The following is a 20,008-nucleotide window of genomic DNA, read 5'->3' as shown; positions in this document are numbered from 1 at the left end:
AGCCTCCTGAACAATGGCCAGGTCTCTTAGTCTGAAAGGGGCATGCCCACGGACAGCGGAACAGGGCTTCTTTGTGGGTCTCTTCTTTCCCACTGCTTAGGGGAGACTGAGCTTCATGCCTACCCCTGTTGAGCAATGTCTCACACCCCCTGGAACAGGCCTAAACATTTGGACTGGGGTCTAGGTCTGAAATGTCCCCATCATTAAGCAAAGGTTGGAAGAGCTTGCCCAGATCTGTCTTGGTTTTTAAAGCTCCTAGTAATATTTTAAAAAAGAAGAAATACAAAACAGAATTACTAAAATTGGTTTACATTTTTTAATGTTTAAATGAACAAAATAACATTTTTAATAAAAAAAAACAGCACAAAAACAGTATTGTGCTAGTCACAATGTCACTGTAGGATATATAAACTAATCACAATTCAGAGTGCCCTGGAGCTAGCAGGGTCTGGTCATTGCATCCCCGTGACCACAGATACCCATTTGGAGAGAGCCTCGGTATGTTTTGAGGCCCATTGTGAATTATCAGAATGTGCAACTTAAACCAAATGGCCCTCCTGGCCTGCCTGTGATAGTCACTGCCCCAGAGCAAGGGAGAAGTCTGACTATTTTCAGGCAAGACTCCCAAAGGCCAACTCCCCTCTCCCGCCCCTTTTCCTATAAATAAAGCTTTCAGATCAACATCAGCTGATTTTTAAAGTCAAAAATAAAAATTTTTAAATTCTCCCTTGTCCCAAAAGCAAGAAGGATATGCAAGCAAACGTTATGGGGGACCTAAATGCCTGAGCCATTACATGTATATTATTTCATTGCTCTGGAACTGCCCTGGGATCGAGTAACCATTATTCAGCTTGTGTGTGTACCAGTTAAAGTGTCCAAGGTCACATAGCAAATCCAGGATCAGAACCCAGAACCTCTGTAAAGTCTGTGCTTTTTCCAGTCCTCAAGTTGTTCATGCCATGAAGTCACACAAAGCCCAGGAGGAGCCCAGTAAGGCTGGAAGGGGACTGGGGCAGCCCCTCTCCTTCATGCCTCTGTGCTATTGGGGCAAACTATGACCTTCCTGGACCTTTTCACTGTTTCCTTCTCTTCCTGTTTCTACTGGCTGGCTTGTCCCTCTCCCCCCTGCCACTCTACTCCTGCTTATGATACTTATTTTTCCATCCACAGCAAAACAATTCACATCAAGGTAATTGATGATGAGGCGTATGAGAAAAACAAGAATTACTTCATTGAGATGATGGGTCCCCGCATGGTGGATATGAGTTTTCAGAAAGGTGTAGTACCCTGTCCCCCACACTAACATTGACATTCTTCTCTCCTCTTGTTTCTTTCTCCAATCTGTTTGTCTCCTTCTCCTCCCCTTTCTCCTGCCTCTCTGATTCACTTTCCCTTGTTTCCATTCTTGTTGCCTCTTTTCCTCTCTCCCTCTCCTCTTTGCTCCCAGCTGTGTCCTAACATCTGCCAGCCTGTCACATGGTATCTGTAAGAGGGATGCTCAAGAGCCAATGGTAAATTTTGTAAGATGGGGAAATGGATTTGGGGGAAAAACAGAGAGAGAGAGAGAGAGAGAGAACGCCACAACCCTGAAAGTATTGCATATGAGTCTTTCTGCTTCTCCTGAATGGCTTAATATACAGGAAAGGAAAAGACCAGACAGCACAGTGCCAGGCAGGAGGGCAGCCCTTCTAGACTCATCCAGGCTCTCAGCACAGATTTCCATGGGACAACTATCCTCAGGGCTAGGCTTTCAGTTCCTGGGCACTGAGAATCAATGTACTTAGATTTGGGTTCTGTTTGTGGTTCATTCCATTCCTCAAAGCAAGCTTTAGGGGCCATCTTTATCTCTCATATCCCTGCTATCAAGGTGTTTCTCTCCCTGACCTTGATTGAGCTGAAAGTACAGGTTTGGATTTCAGGTCTATGTCAAAGACCTACCCGCAGTACTCTGTTTTCCCTGTGAGGAGCATCTAGATGTGAAGGCAGGGGGTTATAATAGTGGGGAAGAAGATTCTGACCTGAGTGAAAGCTTTCTCAAGAAGTCACAGGACTTCTCAGAGTGGATGAAGCTTTTGTCTTCAACTTAAGTGATACCATATACCCTCTAACAGGCCAGTCAGACAGTCCTTTACTGGATAGATGAATCTGTGTCCTTCCCTGGCAGAGCTGTTGATCCTTTCCTTCCAGGCCATGCGCACGGTTGCCAAGCAGCCGGTTCCCATCCCGCAGCAGAGTCCCTGCAGTGGGAAAACAGGCCAGGCTCACACCTCGTAGACAGCCTCAGGGTCTGGGGCCTGGAGAGAAATTCCCAGAAAATGCTTTGACAATCAGTGAGCTTTATCTTTTTTTGGACACTGAGCAAGGTGTCCAAAAAAGTGCTAGGAAGGTGACCAAAAAAATGTACTCATAGAACACACACACACACACACACACACACACACCAGCAAGGCCTGAGCCTGACAAACCAATTCAGATCAGCCCACCACTTCGTAGACAGCAAGGGTGGTCCTACCATCAGAGACTTTGATAAGACATTTTAGGCTAGTCTTTGGTAGAGCTTCTTTGATCTTTAGAAAGCATTTAGGTTCCAAGCCAGAGAGAGATCAGGGCTCACTATGGGGACCCATCAACCCCACTGTGGTTCCATGAAGGACCAGGAGAAGCCACCCCAGGAGATCCAAGCCCACATGGCAACTTCTCCAGGAACGATAGGCCTGAGCCAGCCTCATGCCAGTCTTTGGCGGGGAGTGATATTCAAGAAAACTTGTATTCCCTCGTGATTTGTTTCTAAAAGACACAATGCTTTGTTAAGATACTCAGAAATGAACAGAAACCTCTATCACCTTGTCCCTTGGGTCCTTGATAATCAGCATTGAAGGAAGCCAACCTTGGGACATGTTACTCTGAAATGAGAGAAGTCCAAAGGTCATTTAAAATGTGATGATTTACATCATTTCTTCACACTTTCCCATCAGTGCATCAGCTGTAAATATTAAAGGGGCCCTATATCATGTAGTAGTTAAAACATAGCTATTTTTGTTTCCACTGTGGAAGCCCTATGAGATCATAGAATTCCACCTTCCTTGCTTTCTCTCTCTCTCTCATTTCCCTTCCTTATACATACTTTCCTTTTAAAATTTTCTTTATGAGGCTCACATAAGCAGTAGGTATAGACATAAGGAAGGGAAAGAAGTCCCTAGCCAGGTGCTGTTGACATATTTCCTGTTGTAGAAGGGGCCTGGGTCATTCCCAATGGGCTAGTAGTTTACCTGCTGTCCCCCAAAATGCCACTGTTACCATGTGACACCCAGTGGAATGTGCTACCCAGCTCACTTCCTACTAACCATCAGCAGGATTTAAAATGACTCCTCCCCACCTTCTGCCCCTTCTCCCTTCCCATTCCCTCACCATCCTCTTGGATCCCTTCTTTTGCCCACTTTTCTTTGCCTCCTGGCTCCCTTTCCCTCTCACTCATAAGAACAACTATGACCAAGGAGACAAGAAAAGCTAAGACCGTTTTTTAAATACAAGAACAATACAATCCACCATAGTCCTGTCAAAGCCACCACGACGGGACTGGGCTGCATGCACCAAGAGTGATGGGGGATAATTTTAAAGGCTGTGCTCCAAGTGACCATCCAATTGCTGACCCACTCGACACACACTCTCTCTCTTGTTGTCCCTACAGGAAAACCATAAGGGTTAAAATAGTAGATGAGGAGGAATACGAAAGGCAAGAGAATTTCTTCATTGCCCTTGGTGAACCGAAATGGATGGAACGTGGAATATCAGGTGTGAGATTCTTTAAGAAAAAAACAAACAACAAAAAGAAAAAAAATTAAACTGAAAAGCAACAACAACCAAAAGCAACTATATTTTTCTTCCCATTTTTTGTCCCTTTTCCTCCTTCCTCCTTTTGACCAACCGATTTTTTTTTATTCTTTTCCCTCCTGTATTCGCGCTCTCACCCTGTTTCGGTATCATCTCTGCCTTCTCAGTCTTAGCTTATTTCTAAGTCCTCCTTTCCCGCTGTTTGGGCAGCGCTGCAGCCTCAGCTCCTCATTACCCTCATGAGTTACTTCTGCCCTGTGCTCCAGTGATCGGATCACCACTGTCCCCTGCACTCTCCCCCACAGCCCCCCCCAATAACCTGTAAATGTGGAAACTCCCTCATGGGTGGGGAGGAGAAGAAAAAGAAAGGAATGTGATATGCTGCATGCTGGTACCCTTATCCTGCCTTCTTCGCCCTCCCACCCCTCACCTTCTAGCCTGAATTGAATGGGGGAGGGCCTGATGGGGGCTGGGGCCCATGTTGCAATGATGCTTTGACCGTTTTCTGCTGCATTCCCCACCCTCCGTCAAGTGCTTGGCAGGTTATTCACTTGCAGAGTGCCCCATAGGCCCCTCTGCCCTTCATGGAGGTAAGTGTTTTATCTGGCTATTTCACAGTTGGGTAGGCCATGGCCTGAAAATGTATGCCATTTGTCAGAGGCCATAGCTTCTGAGAGCTCTTTGAGAGAGAGCTGGCTTCTGAGATTGTCATGTAATCTGCAACCCTGAGCTATTCTTCCTCCCCTTGGCCTCCCACCCCATCCCCTTCTACCTCTGTTCCTAGTCCAAGGTAGAGTACTTACTGTATTTGGGCTACTTTAGAATAATGAGATCTTTAAAGCAGAAAATTGAGAGTCTGCAAAAGAAAGGAAGTAGTTCCAAGTCTGGAAACTGCCCTAGCCAGAGGACCCTGGAGAAGGACTGATATTGGGCAGGCCCAGAGGATTGACTTTTCCAATTGGAGAAGTGACTCTAAATGGTGTAGTTGGTGGTGATCTTCAGAAATAGGTGTTGAATGGTTCACAGAAGTCTGCCTTTGCTTCATATCTGCAAATGAGCATATCACTCAGATCCCAAGATAACCCTTATCCCACACCATAGAAGTGCCTTCATCTCCTTTCCTCTGGACATGCACCTTGGAATACCTGCCAGGGCTCCATTCCTAAGGGATTCATTATGCTGCAACCAAGGGAGATGTAAGGAAGGATTTCATACCTTGAAGAAAATGATTGGAAGCCACTACTTTGAAAGTGTTGGAGAAATATATGTGGGAACGGGTAAGGATGTGGGAAATACCGAGAGGAGGACATTCACACTCCCCTTCAGGGGACATATGCTGCTGGGAGCCTGTGAAAGATCCAACAGACACATCTGTTTGTCAAAAGGGGTGATTGTTCTGCAATTACTTCATATCCACATGACAAAGAGCATCCTAAAGCCTTTTACCCAAGGACAGATCTAAGTGATTTGGCAGCTACACTCCCAAAGGCTCATTGACAGGTCTTCTCAGACCAATATGATTGATCAGCCCTCAATATCTTCTGTGGACTCGCTCTGCAGCCCTAACCACTTCTATGCCCACACTGGTTTGGACATTCCTGGTATTCTAGAAGCAGAAGCCCTCTCCATCTTCTATTACTCATTCTCTCCTTGGCTCCCCAGTAAGATGCTGCCATGAGCCTGACTGCCAAAGAGCACTGGAAGAAAGAAAAAAGAATCTGGTGTCATTGCTTCCTAGCTTGTAGTCCTGGCAATTCTCCAATGACCACCACTGAGAATACTCTCAGAAATTATCTCAACACCTGCCCTACCTCATTCCCACCTCCCTTGTACATTCTCTCCACATCCTCCTCATGGGTTGGATGCAGCAGACACACAAGATCATTGTACACTAGCTTCAACAACTTTCAAGTCCCAAGTACTCAGATATAAATGAAAACAGCAAAGGGATCATACAGGGTAGCTGGAAAGAATGCCGTGACTCTGGACAAGAAGAATAGGTTGGAAGTCTGTTCGTGACTTTATTCCACCAGTAAAGAGGCTCTTCTTTTCTGCCTCCCCAACCTCCCCCTACCAGCAACAGGACAGAGAGTACCCCAAGATAAGCCTGGGTCAAATGCAAACATCTGTGGATACTCCCCCCTTGAGGACCCCTTTTTGCTACGCTGGATTCTGTGTCCAAGGAGATATCAGCAGAGCTCTGTTAGAGCCTAGTTCTTGGGGAGAAGATGGGTAAGAAGGCGGGATTTCATCAGGTCATCCATGTGATATGCCCCAGTTCTTTCCAGTGACCAAGACGCCAAGATGAAAGGGGCCAATAGGAAATGTGTTCGTCTCCTGGTATCCTGTTGTATATTTTCCATAGGGTTAATTTTTGGTTTCTTCAGTTCTTCCCTTATTTTGGTATCAGACCATAAGGTGAAAGGAGATAAGGCTTGATTGTCTAGACTCAGAATCAATGAAAACCCATCCTGATTTCTAGTATTCCCTGCTGTTCTTAGAGTGAGAAACAGTACAGTGGAAATTGCTTTTCGTTATGACTGCCACACGGGAGAGTCTTAGGTATTCACAATAGCACAGTCTCTGCATGCTCAAAATGACAGTTGTATTCTCAAAATAATAATAATAATAATAAAGGCCTGGATTTGAAATAGGAGATTCTACTCTTGGCAAACAAAACAGATTTCAGAGGTGAGATTAAAAGTGTTGGACCGACTGGGGGAGGGGGAAAGGGAGGATGAATAGGAAACACAGTTGCCCTGGGGTTGAGTAGAAGTGGACTCCTGAGAGCAATACTGAGTAGTATGGTCAAGGCTGTTAGGCCTGGGCCTGCACATTGAAAGTCTCAGGTGGGAAGGGAGGGCCCTCTCCCCCAAGCATGAGGCCTGTTTGCACCGCCTCTTGCTGCATTCATGGGTTCACCCTGACAAACTGCCCAGATGCCTCCAGTTACTCACAGAACTGTGTTGCTTTCTGCTTGTCCCTGAGGTGTCTGAGCATGGATAGGTGACTCTCACCTGACCCTGAGGATCAATGCAGGTGAAAGTTTAGCTCCAGCTTCTCTCAGCAGTAGCAGCTGGAAAATACTCAGGACATATTTTGTCACTCAAAGTTGGGCTACGTGGAACACACTGACCCATCTTTAACTGCTAGGTGGGAAGTCCCAGATCAGAATGACCAGAGAATGGTGAAATTCCAGCTGACTGCAAGCCATCTCGCTGTGCTAAGGATGATCTTGGTGTTGGGAGTTACATCTCAATAAAAAACAGGGTAACAGGGACTTTTTGGAAGAACTGTCTCTTGTCTAGCCTACCTGGGTGCGCTGATGTGTTTGGGTCTCTTGGTCTCCACTGGAAGTGGGGCCAAGAGGGACTCCTCCATGCAGATCAATAGAAGGAGCAGAATAAACAACCCCTCTTGTTATCCCTCTCTCTATCTCATGATAGTAAAGACATCCATGGATCCATTGCCCCTTGGAATTCCATATGGGAGAAACCAGAAAAAGTCAATTGCTGTTCCCCCTGCTCTTATACCATGAACATTCTGGATTCACAGGTGTCTCCAGGGACTATGAATATGGGATGATGGATCACAGGTCTGAGTGTACTGTTAGAGACTTTCAGAAGAAACAGTTCACAGACAGCCTCCCTCCACTCCTTCCTCAGCAGTCTCTGCCGGTCACCAGCTACACCAGGAGTATGTGGCAGGATATTCCCAGACTTTCACTGAACAAGAGCCAGGGAGTAAAAGGCTGTGTTTAGACACCATCAAGATGAAAATGTATGTCTCAAGAATTTTTATTTTTCAACCTTGAAATCTAAAAGAGTTCAGCATAAGCACAAATTCAGGGGCTAGGGACAACCTACGTGGATACATCTTTAACTCAGCTTCCCAGTCCATGTAGAGACCTTGTATTTGTCATCTCCCATCTACAAATAACTTTTTGTGAATATGACAGTCTCTCTGGTCCAGAATATCTGGGCTCTAATTTAGCCTGTCCTTTCTAGAACAAAAAGGCCACCATCTAGAGATGGAGCACCACAGAATTTATGAAAAATACAATTATCAAAACAGTCAGCAAATAACAACTAGTTGCAGTGACTTTGCTAGGCACAGGTGATACAAAATAGTAGGATTGCACAGCCTTGAACTCCAGGCTATATCCACATATAAAAAAAAAAATTCAAGGAATACATTCTGCTGGTCTTTCTTTCAGAGAAACTCAAAGTTTTGGCCAACATGGTAGCTAGGAAGCCATCAGTGGCCATAAAAATGTTATGAGCACTGGGAGGCTGAGCATGCTCTAATTATGAGGTTAGGGATAGAAGATCCAGAATGGGACATGGATACCAAAAGTCTTATACACCATTTTTCAGTGCCCTAAGCTCCCATTCAAACCCCACAGTCATATTCTCCACGGATAAGCCAGCTACTCTGGTAGGGTTGCAATCTGTATATAGTTTTCAAGGTAACTGGATTCTCACTGTTTTCCAAATGAATGTAATAGCTTGATTCCTTAGAAGATCACAAATGACCAGCCCTTTCTCTGCTTCACTTGCTGGTTCCCCCATCCTTGTTCCTCTCTCCCTGGCCCACAGAGCTACAAGGAAGGTGTGGGGGAAACTCTCATAACTGCAGGGCCCTGGTGCTCAGCAGTCTCTCCAGCGGCTCACACCTCTTGCTGTTGTTGCTGCTGCTGCTGCGCATGCTCCCAATGCTGCCTCTCGCATGTGGCTGCAGAGCTCTCTCACCAAGTAAGCTCACTGCTTTTTATGCTGCTGCAACCACAAAGCCTGGGGATACTTTCAAGATGGGACCTTAATGCTCTTTCCTTTTCTTTCTTCCCCTTGTCTGGTATCCATTTGCAAACAGCGCTCCTGTTGTCTCCAGGTAAGAGGTGCCTTGCCCCCTCTTTTCTACTTATTGCCAGTGCTGTTACTTAGTTTAAAACCAATGCCTTTGATTTATTTAATAGGAGTTGTAAGCTCAAGTTAACCTGACAAGTTCTCCTAAAGACTAGGGGATTGATTTCCTCACTTGAAATAATCGTAAGGAAATAGACAATTCCTTGAACACCATTTCTATCAGTGTTTGTGGGTAAAGGCATAGGTTGGTCCTCTCTGAGACCAGGAGGGGAATTGAAACTTACCAAAGAGCTGGTGGGTCTTAATTTATCTGTCATCTCATGTTGTGAGGCAAGAGAGAATGAGTCAGAGCTGAATCTCCTAACAGGATCATGATGGGATTTAAAACAAAATACTTTAATTTTGAGTGATCCAGGGAAAAATAATCCAGGAGCTGCTGTGAGAACATGAAAAGCAATTTTTAAAGAATCTGAAATTTTGCAGATCCTGGAGATCTTCCATCTTAGCACAGCTAAGGTTTGAATTGCTAGAACTCTGATTCATTTGTCATTGATACTTGAAGCCCCATGTGCCATGAGCAACAAGAAGAGTTAAGATATAATCGGGACAGGGGTAATTATCTGTCTGGAAATAGAAATTTTAGAGATTTTACTTTAAAGAGGTTTTCATGCAGAACCTAGAACCTTTTGCAGGACATATGCCTACTTTGAGAGCATGCTTGAATCATGGAATCCAATGATAAACATCTAATTTTTTGAGCAGATACTAAAGCATGTTCATCACACCCAGCAATACCATAGCTCATGGTGCAGGCAGAGTGAGCTACATAGGATGTCTCAGTATATATTGAAAGAACATTTTGCATTTCATAAGTTCTTTGAACATATAAAAACTTAAGATCCTTTAAGAGGCAAAGCATCTTACAGAATGTATTGGTGTTCAAAGCCACCTATAGGGTACACCCTGGGTTTGAGAAAGGGGAATTATACATAGTACACATTTGTCCTCAATGCCTTAAACACACACACAAAAAATATGTAGGTAAATCCCTACATTTTCTCCTTCTGAAAAAAATTTACTCCAGCTTCCTTAGCTTCTTGTTTTCTCTTTGTACCAATAGTGTAAGGATTACCTCCAACCCTGTATTTTCCACTAGTCTCCCAGGGTATTGCTGTCTACCGCGTCTCCACTCATCCTCTTGCCTGAAAAGATATTTGGGCTTCTTTGTTCAAACTTTTGCCTCCACCTCTCACCAACCATACAAAACAAAGACTGTGATTTAACTTAAGCTTCTTTACACTTTAAGTATATTTGCACAAATACCAATAGAAGCTTAAAAAGGAAAAGAAAGTGGTATTTACTAGATCTTTTCATCTGGACCTACTGAAAGCTTACTTCAGGAGCCCTTGGTTAGACTTTAAATTTACTGGAAATTTAAAATTTTTGTTTGAGTTTTCCTGGAAGGACAGGCAAATGCAATTAACAGTGCGTGGTGGTGAAAGATGGAGAATAAATACGTTCATTCTGAGCTACAGCGCCAAGTTCAGGGGCCTGGGAGTGAGAGCACTGGGTGCAGCGCCCCACTTCTCTTTGCAGACATCTGTAGAGCATTCGTGGCAATTTATTCCTATCCGTCCTGGCAAGCTCTTTGTTCTTCCAGTATCCACTCAACTTTTCATCTCATTCTCTGTCTCCCTCTCCCTCTCTGTCTCTCCTTCTCCCCTCCTCCTTTTTCTAGATTCGAGAGTGTATTTATCAGTCTGAATATCAGTATTACCTGCTATGTATTGTCTTTACATGAAATCTGAAGATTCACATAAACAAGTGGTCAGAATCAAAATGGTTTTTTAGGTTTGAGACTTAGCACTCTTTCAAGAAATTAATGTGAACAAAGGGATGATTATTACAAAAATAAAAAAGGGAGGAGTTGCTACCAAACCAAAACACTAAATTAGAGTTGATTTTAATCGAATCATATATATGTATATTACCTCTCTGGGGCTGAGGGAGATCCAAAGACAGAGGATTGGCTATTTGTCAAAGACATTTCTTCAGGAAACCTAGATGGAAAAACTGACTGTCACCACAGAGGTGGACAGGTCAGTAGGTTGATCAATATCCTGCCAGATGGATATTGTGCTAGATTGATTGCTAGACAAGGGGTTATACAGGTACATTTATATGTCACTGGAGAGCTCATTATGTTGGTATAAAGTTCTTGTGGCACATGGAAAGTACGACCTGGGGGAATTGGGGAGACGGAGTGGAACAGTACTGTTGCAGCTAGGATAGTCATTGCTGTGTGGTGCCTAAACCCACAGGCAGAGGAGAACAGTACCCATACTTTTGAGGAATCTAAAAGTTGTCTTTTTCCAAAGGCTTTTTCTCAGAGTGGCTTGCAGTCTGGCTTCTAGGATCTCTGACTTCATAGCCAGAACTCTGGATGTACCCTGATCTACCTTAGGAAATAACTAATAAGAGACTCAAAATTAAAGAATTAAAAGAAGTCAGGCTGCTAGAGGGTGTCTGCTGACTTAGAAGTAGAACCTTGAGAAATACTTGTTTCTGAAAGCCATCACCGACACTAACAGCAGGACAGCAGCACCACGGACAGTTCCCAAACACTTTGGAATTGCCTTCTGTGTTTGGTGCCAGAAGCACGGAGTAAAACGGCCAGTTCAGGGATCCTCTCTGCATGCCCTTACCATCTTCATTCAGACCAACTGGGAAAATGCTCATATAAAATAGGTTCCTCTGCTTGGTAACTTACATCCTTGGCGTATCTTTTCTTTGCAACTCAGAGAACTCGAGTCTCATCCCTCCCCACGTTTCACCAATTCTCAAGATACAAAAGAAGATCTTTGTGGTCTCTGACCCATTTTGTCCTTGAGATTATCCAAAGACCAGAGGATCTCCCTTGGATATTTACTGTGTGGAATGAAAGCAGCTAAGGAGCTGAATAAAAGGATTAATTGCATGCAAGAATGTGGACTTGGATGGAAAAATGTTTAAACAAGCTCTGAAAGAAACAGGCTGCCAAGAGCAATTATCTAATCAAAGGGGAATAAAAAGATTCAATCTCTATTTCACTCTAATCCAGAAAACATGTCTTCATGGTGAAGTGGTCTTAAAATGGACTCTCCAGCTGAAGTGGAAAAAATTTCTAACCGTTTAACATGAGAAGGGACCACTGGTAAATGACTCAAAGATGCTGAGGGACACAGGAATGCCTCAGACCAAATATCTGTGTTCCACAAGGAATGAGCCAGCTTCCTGTAGAAATCCTAGGGATCTTTCATTGGAAAATAGTGAAATTTGGGGGGGATAATATTCATTTGCATGAAATGTAGATATTCGTGGAAACATCCCCCTTTCTCCTTTATACAAGGGATAGTGCTGAGAGTGTTGGAAGTAGATGTTAATATAAACTACTGGACATTACCCTTGGTTTGAACATGCCTCTGACTTCCAAGAACTCTTAGATGAAGTAGCTGAACAGGCAGGCACAACAGTTTAAGATAGTTCAAGGTCAAGAGATATGGTCCCATCTCTCCAGTATCTTACCAAATGACTTGGGGACTTAAAGTCTTTGGGTCAGGTTGCCCACTGAGGTATGAAACAGAAAGAGGGGTGCCTATTCCAGGTCTGCAGGGAAACCTGTTATGGCCTGATGGTCATAAAGTATTCAGTGCTTTATAGAAATAGGCACCAAAACGTGTACAAAATCCCCACTCCCCAGAGCTGTTTGTTTTATGCCCACTGTCCAGGCCTAATACTCTTGAGCTTTTGACTTTTAGGGAATGGAGAACGTGCTAAAGCTAGTCTGATTTTGTTTTGTTGCAGAGGTGACAGACAGGAAGCTGACTGTGGAGGAAGAGGAAGCCAAGAGGATAGCAGAAATGGGAAAGCCAGTATTGGGTGAACACCCCAAACTAGAGGTCATCATTGAAGAGTCCTATGAGTTCAAGGTCAGGCCATAAGTGAGATCTAATTGAATAATAGTGTAATGGGGTGGGAGGTAGATGACCCTGAGTTCTGTTCCCATATTATCACTGATTGTGTGAAGTTGCAGTGCTGGCCATTTTGTATCCGGGGAATATTGTGAGGAAACATAACATAGCATATGGAATAAATGGGCTATGATGTCTCACTGCTATGGTTTAACTGTATTTTTAAAACAAAGATACTAAAATGTACTGCTCTAGGGCCAGGTTCATTGATATCATTACCGTTACTCTCTGTTATGTTACTCTAAATATCCAATGCCAGCAGTTACAACAAAGTAAAGGGAAATAGAAGGATTGTCCTAGAAGAAATCCCCCAAGACTGTCCCATGCGTAGCTTGCAGATTGCATGTGGAGCATCCTGGGATGCAGGAAGTCTTTCATTCCCTTGAGGCACTAGACTCCTCCATGGTTCTGAGCATTCTAACCTCATGGCTCCAAGTTTCTCTCTGCCTGACAGAGTACGGTGGACAAACTGATCAAGAAGACAAATCTGGCCTTGGTTGTGGGGACCCATTCCTGGAGGGACCAATTCATGGAGGCCATCACTGTCAGTGCAGGTAAGAGGGTCACGGCATGGGCACGGGCCCTGCCGGGAGAAGCAGGTAACACCAGAGAAGGAATTAAACAGCCACATTAATAGCCTGCCAATTTCTGGACAGGCCTCAGTGTCCAGTCCTCCCAGCCCTGGCCCTGGGTGTTTGTCTGTTTCACTGGGTCACTTTGGAAAGGCCTCCTGGGGTAACTAAAAGAGCATGGCTAGCTCTGGTTTCAAGTCCTGGTTCTACTGCCTGAACTGGGTCAAGTTAGTCTGTCTGGGCCTCCATTTCCTTATCCAAAATGGGAACTATTGCTACCTTTCTCAGAACAGGAAGTAGAAAGGTACAGAGTCTGGTACCAAACACAAATCCAGTAAATTCTGGTTTCCATTCTTGCCCCCTCTCATTAATTTGGCCCTCATTTTTGTGAAATGGGGAACCATTTTGATTTAGAGATGTGGAGGCTGGAGTTCATACAATCTTTGCATTGGCTCACTGATACACCTGCACCCTGGATGATGCCAAACCTTCCCCTCGGCATTTACTGACAGACTCCCTCAGTGGGGACCCACAGCACAGCCAGTGTCCCCAAGGCCCACAGATGCCAAGACTCATCACCACCACCAAGATTGACTCTCAGCCTTGTACTGCCTTGTCTCTTTTCATGAGGCCTTGTTGTCATAGCAACCCACGGGGTCATATCCCTGAAGCCCCAGAGCCACTGCAAAGCACAGCTAGGACAGAGGGCTACTGTCACTGCTACCCCACTTCTCACATCAACAGCTTCAGATACTCCCAGTTCCCTCTCTGAGGACCTTCTTTTGCCCCTGAAGAGACAATAAATGCAATGTAGGCCATGAAACCTAACCCCCTCCCTTTTCAAATGAGGGAACTAAGGTTCAGGAATGAGAGGTGACTTACCCAGGTTACAGATTCTCTTCATGGCAAAGTTGCAGTTGGAACCCAGTGTCCTGGCTCCTGCTCTTTCAAAACCTGGCTTCCACAAGTTGTGTCCAAACACTCCAGAGGTTGCCCTTGACGAGGCACCAGCGTGCCTCAGCACATCCTCTCCTCCTGGTCTGCTGAGTGGGCAAATCTGCCCACATTTCCTGCCAAGGACAAACAGAGCCTAACTCTGCTCTGTCCCATGGGATTTTTGGAGGCTGGCACTGGCTCTCTGGCACACCCGCATGATCTGGAACGACAGTTGTCCCTCTGGGAATGGATAACGACCAGAACCACGAGGTTATTGCAGCAGTCATGTCAGGAAAATTAGAGAGGAGCCCCACTGGTGTCCAGTGAAGAGTGGGCACACCACTGATTTCACTTTTCTTCACCTAGGCAACCAGGGTGGCCCACTCCACCCACTCTCTCTCTCCTCCACCACCTTGGCCCTCTCATGTTCTCCCTAAGCTCTTAATCTCTGTCTTCCCTTGCTTATTCCCCCATCCTCTCTATCCCACTGTCCCCTGCTTTCAACTTGCCCAGTGGTACACTCCAGCTAGGTTTCCATCTTTCAGCTGTTTGCTGGTGCCCATGCCCTGGCCTGCACCAGTGACCCAGGAGGGAGCTGGAGGGTCCCCCCAGCTGCAGACGCCTGTGATGTGGCTTAGACTCAACTTTCTCGAGAATGGGAATCTGACCTCGCTGCCCTTTCCTGGGCCTGTTTGTTTATCTTGCCTCCAGCAGGGGACGAGGATGAGGATGAGTCGGGTGAGGAGAGGCTGCCATCTTGCTTTGACTATGTCATGCACTTCCTGACAGTCTTCTGGAAGGTGCTGTTTGCCTGCGTACCCCCAACAGAGTACTGCAATGGCTGGGCCTGCTTTGTCGTCTCCATCCTCATCATTGGAATGCTCACGGCCATAATTGGGGACCTGGCCTCCCACTTTGGCTGCACCATTGGCCTCAAGGACTCCGTCACAGCTGTTGTTTTTGTGGCGTTTGGCACCTCTGTACCAGGTAAGAGTGAGGGATGCTTGGGTTTGCAAAGAGAATATTACTGGGTTTAAGCGACCCCAACCCTCTGCCTAATTATCTTCCTTAATATCTCAGATCTGAGCTTAACAGACCCTCTTCCCTCAAGGTGCACAAAAGTCAATCAAAGTGATTAATGATACCATTACAAATGATAGCCAGCATTTCTTGAGCAGTTGGATGTGTCAGGCACTAAGCAATTTACATGTTTTATCCTTGTAATGCTCACCAAAACCATATTCAATAGGGACAGTTATTAAGCCCACTTGACAGATAAAGAAACGGAAGCCCACAGGGGTTAAGTTACCTGCCCAAATAAGTGGCCCAATTTTTTAACCTTCATATTATATGAATAGGCCACCAACAATGTAACTCAAAGAATGTAGATGACGTTCTCCTTCCATTTCCCTCTGGCAGGCCCTGAGAGGCTACAGCTTAGCCTGCGTGAAGATGTCATGATAGATCATTGCCCACAGCATTGCTGGCCTTCTCTACTTAGGACACCTGTGAGCACAGAGTGTCTCCCACGGGGTCAGGCGAAGGAAGCTCAGCGACCCTGTGTCCTCTCATATGACGAATTACATATTCTTTTTTTCTTACAAATACCCAAAGATGAACAGGAATAAGAATGCACTTATTCATTCATTATACCAATATTTACCGAGCCAGACAGAGTCTTGTGCTAGTGGTGGGGGTGAAAGTGGGAGGTAAGACACACATGTTTCCCCTCTCCACATGGAGTTTATAATTAGTGACAGAGATTACACTCAACTGCCATAATTAAAATCATCTCGATAAGTTCCACGAAGAAAAAAATACAGATGCTGTGCAAGTGTAAAACAGGTGACCGGGGATAGGCTGGGTCAGGGATTGGCTTCCAAGAAAGGACATATGTATTACCGGTTGGGAGCGACGAATAACTGCAGGTGGCAGGCTCTGCATTGGCTCAGGCTCCTTACTTGCACCCTGAACTCCTGCTAGCCTTCCGGTCACCACAGGAAGAGAGAGCATCCTCCTACACGAGAGTTAGGTTGAGTCTCATCAGACAGGACTCCGCTGGCTCAGCCCAGGGAAACCCTTCCTGGCCCAAGAACACAAATCCTGGAGAGTAACTGAATCCTCCCCACACCGCAGCAAAGACCAATGGAATTATTTATATATGGGTGATGCAAGAGGTTTGGCTACTATGGAAATGCATCGGGTTGTAGAAAAATGAGATGGGTGATCCAGGGTAGGCTGTGGAGGACATGCCCTGTGATCTCCATTTTCCAGGCCTCAAGGGACTGGAACTATCAAAGAGGAAGGAGCAGATGGGGGAAAAGAACAGACGTGGGAAGAAATTGCAGAGGATCAGAGGAAAAAAAAAAAAGCAAGGTCATAGGCAAGAAAAAGCAAGAAGTTTTCTCTGGGAGACCTGAGAAAACTGGCCACAAGGAGGCAAGCTAGGACCACAGGGAGAGTTTGGGGCACTTCCCAGCTCTTGCAGTTGGTCCGGGGAACAGCTGGTAGCCATGGGGGCTTGAAGAAGATGATGCTGTGGTCTACTCTGCTAATTTGGTGGCTTTGGTTGAAAGTCTTTGGACACAGGGTGATGGTGTGCAATGGGCCCTTCTGTGAGGGTTTCAGGATCAAATCTCTTGCTAACTTCCCATTTGATCTTGGGTAGATTCCTCAGCACTTATTTTCCTTATCTCTAAAATGAAAGGGTGCCTAGATGGCCTGATAGTCCCTCTAGTGCCTACAATCCATGCTGACTTCTAAAGTCAAACAGCCCATACGGTCCTGTGCTCACATACTAAGTGCAAAGACAAAGCCCCCTCTTCTGTGAATCCACACAGCTCACCTTGCACGTCCTCATCATGGTTCCCAGTGTGTCCTCTGTCCCCCTAAATCCAGCAGCACCTAGCATACTGCTGAGCCCACGGGCCTTCAGCAATGAATTGTGTGTCTAAGTAAAATGCCCCACGTGACAGTTACAATCAAGCATTTACTCTAAGGAACTTCCCAGGAGGTCAAGGCTCTGGGGGAAGATATTATGCGACAGCAAACCTCCCTTACTGAAAAATAGTCAAAAGGGAACAATAAACTCACTTGGTCAATATCAGGACCACTAAGGCCCTTAGGAATCTTTTAGACTCCGTCAGGTGAGGAACGGGAAGCTCAGAGAAGTGACGTGACTTGTCCTAGGTCACTTAGCTTGTTAGTGGCAGAGCTACTTCTCCTTCTTGGGTTCAGCTCGCTAGCCTGAGCTGCGTTTTGGATGTAAAGGTAGGCCCTCCTCATCTCAGCCTCCCTCCAGCTCCCATTTGTCTCTGCCTTTCTCCAGACACGTTTGCCAGCAAAGCTGCCGCCATCCAGGACGTGTATGCAGATGCCTCGATTGGCAACGTCACAGGCAGCAACGCCGTCAATGTCTTCCTGGGCATTGGCCTGGCCTGGTCCGTGGCTGCCATCTACTGGGCCATGCAGGGACAGGAGTTCCACGTGTCTGCAGGCACGCTGGCCTTCTCCGTCACCCTCTTCACCATCTTCGCATTTGTCTGCATCAGTGTGCTCTTGTACCGCCGACGGCCCCACCTAGGTGGGGAGCTAGGTGGCCCTCGAGGCTGCAAGCTTGCCACGACTTCGCTCTTTGTGAGCCTGTGGCTCCTCTACATACTCTTTGCCACGCTGGAGGCCTACTGCTACATCAAGGGGTTCTAAGCCACAGATGAGGCCTCCAGCAGGGCAGGCCTAGGACTTCTCCTGCAAGGACACTTCCCCACCAGGGACCTCCCCAGGACGAGCAGCCCTGGAGAGGCAGCTTCAGGACCCGAGCCCCAGGAACTTCACGCAACCTGCGCCCGGGCGGTGATCTGAAAGGGCAGTCTTAATCCATCAAACGGAGTGGAGGAAACATCCACTGTACTGAGTATTTAATTCGGTACGAACCAACAACAGCAACAAATCCACCTCCACCCATCCCCCCGCCCATGTCCCTGACCTGTAGCGCAGGTCAGATCCTTTCACCGTCTTCTGTTTCACCTTCTGATTATTCCTGTGCTTCCACTTTCCTTGAGGGCAGGGTGGGCTCCTCCTGTCTGTCCCATCCAATGCTCCCCTGTTCTCTCACTCAGCTGGTGGCGTGTGACAGTGAGGCATAGCCATGTGGCTGGTTCGGGGTTCTCTTTTCATTGTAATCATTATTGTGGTTTCTTTCGTTTTTCCATAAGGTTTTGCTCATCATTTGTCTTGTCTTTTCTTTCTGACGTTAGTGCCAAAGGTGCTGTGAAGGAAGGTCTGAGCCGAGGGACAGGGGCATGAATTTACACACACTCTCCTACTCCCTGGATGGCAGGTGCCTCTTGGCTCCATCAAGGTCTTGTCCCCCATCTCCTTTTTGCCTCTGAATTCTTAGGTGGACTGATGACATTTAGGTGGAAGTCAGTTTGTGCGCCCATGCAGGGCACTGAAGAATGAGGGTAGTGGCTGGAGCAGGAGGAACTTCATAGGCTTATGCCAAAATCAAGTTTAAAAGAAAAAGTCATGGTTCTCTTCCCTGCCAAGCCTTTCAAATTCTGTCTCATGGCTGCTGCTTCTGCAGGAAGACCCACCGAACGGGAAATACAGGACAAAAATAAGAATGGTGTGTGATGACAGAGGGCAGCTGGAGAAACAAAAGTGATTTTTGCCTTTGAGTATCGTTGGCTCTGTATCTGAAGCAGGAGAGCAGGCATGTCCCACTAGTGGGCATCTTTAAGGGGGAAAGATATTTAACATGTCAGTGCCTCAGAGAAAGGTCAGCTTTACCACCCCTCACTGTCAGATTCAGCACACGGAGGGGTCTGACTATATTTCTTGAGGTAATTTAAAAACTTAGAGGTTTATAAGACAACAAGGGGCTCCTTTCACTTCTCCTGGATCCCTAAGTCATGTCTGAAAGCAATTTCACAAGATAGGAATTGGAATTCCTCATCTCTCCCACATTCCTTCTTATTTTTAACCCCCCTGAAGCTCTTTTTCCAGCCTGCGGGCTATTTCTCACCCCAGTAGGCGGGATCGTAGTTGCCAGAATCCCATGGAGCCTGGGTTTCCAGAAAAAGAGGTTGCTTTGCCCTCCAGAACTTCTCCAACTAATTTTGAAAGGACCTGGCTTTAACACACACACACACACACACACACACACACGTGAGATCGCCACAAAACTGCTCACAGAGCTTTAGGCTTTCTGCATTGACATAAATACATTTTTTAAGGGGAAAAAAGAAATTAAAAAACACCTGTTTAATTTTAAACACATTTTTTAAGAAAAAGAAATAATTAAAAAGAAACCGTGCTCATGTCATAAGCTATGTTGACAGTTGCCAGTGGAAATGTTGGGTTGGTTAAAAAAAAATAAAAGCTATACTTATATCTCTCTAAATACAGCTTGCTTCACCCTGTGTTTCTTCCAAAGAAGGTCCAGGAAGCCACCTTGGGTTCCTTCTGGAGCAGATGTGGTTGAGGTGACGGTGTTACCTCCTATTTGTATCTGTCATCTCCTCAGGTGCCAATGTGCCGGACACAATATTTTTAAAGCCAAAAATACTTCAGGAAAGTTCCACTTGTCATTATGTGGACTTCAGGCACTAGAGAACATCGCAGTTGGAGCTGTGATAAAGGGGAGCGAAATCTCTGTAAGAGAAGGGCGTGGTGGGCAGGCTTCCAGCTAGGCAAACAGTGTCCTGAATTCATCATCAATAGTTGTATTCATTCATTTGTTCGCTCATCATTCATTTAACAAGTGTATTTCTATGCATTGAGCTCCACTCTG

General features: G+C 45.8%; 1 protein-coding gene across 6 annotated transcripts in view; it reads left to right on the top strand.

The window, feature by feature from the left end:
- SLC8A3 (solute carrier family 8 member A3) overlaps positions 1-19,622 on the top strand; it is a 125,196-nt gene extending 105,574 nt beyond the window's left edge. For 2 of the 6 annotated variants that reach the window (XM_045202011.2, XM_024567830.3), the window contains exons 3-8: positions 1,171-1,277; positions 8,704-8,721; positions 12,540-12,664; positions 13,161-13,260; positions 14,926-15,201; positions 17,543-19,592. In XM_045202011.2, the coding sequence (XP_045057946.1) occupies positions 1,171-1,277; positions 8,704-8,721; positions 12,540-12,664; positions 13,161-13,260; positions 14,926-15,201; positions 17,543-17,919 (1,003 nt within the window). In that variant the 3' untranslated portion in view covers positions 17,920-19,592. Of the gene's footprint in view, positions 1-1,170; positions 1,278-3,688; positions 3,793-8,703; positions 8,722-12,539; positions 12,665-13,160; positions 13,261-14,925; positions 15,202-17,542 lie in introns of all 6 variants that reach the window. The other 4 variants (XM_053928461.1, XM_053928462.1, XM_053928460.1 and 1 more) reach the window with 4 other exon arrangements.
- The last annotated feature ends 386 nt before the right edge of the window (positions 19,623-20,008 follow it).

Source organism: Desmodus rotundus, chromosome 7 (genome assembly GCF_022682495.2).
Source record: "Desmodus rotundus isolate HL8 chromosome 7, HLdesRot8A.1, whole genome shotgun sequence".
Lineage (NCBI taxonomy): Eukaryota > Metazoa > Chordata > Mammalia > Chiroptera > Phyllostomidae > Desmodus > Desmodus rotundus.
This window is presented reverse-complemented; position numbering and strand designations above follow the sequence as displayed.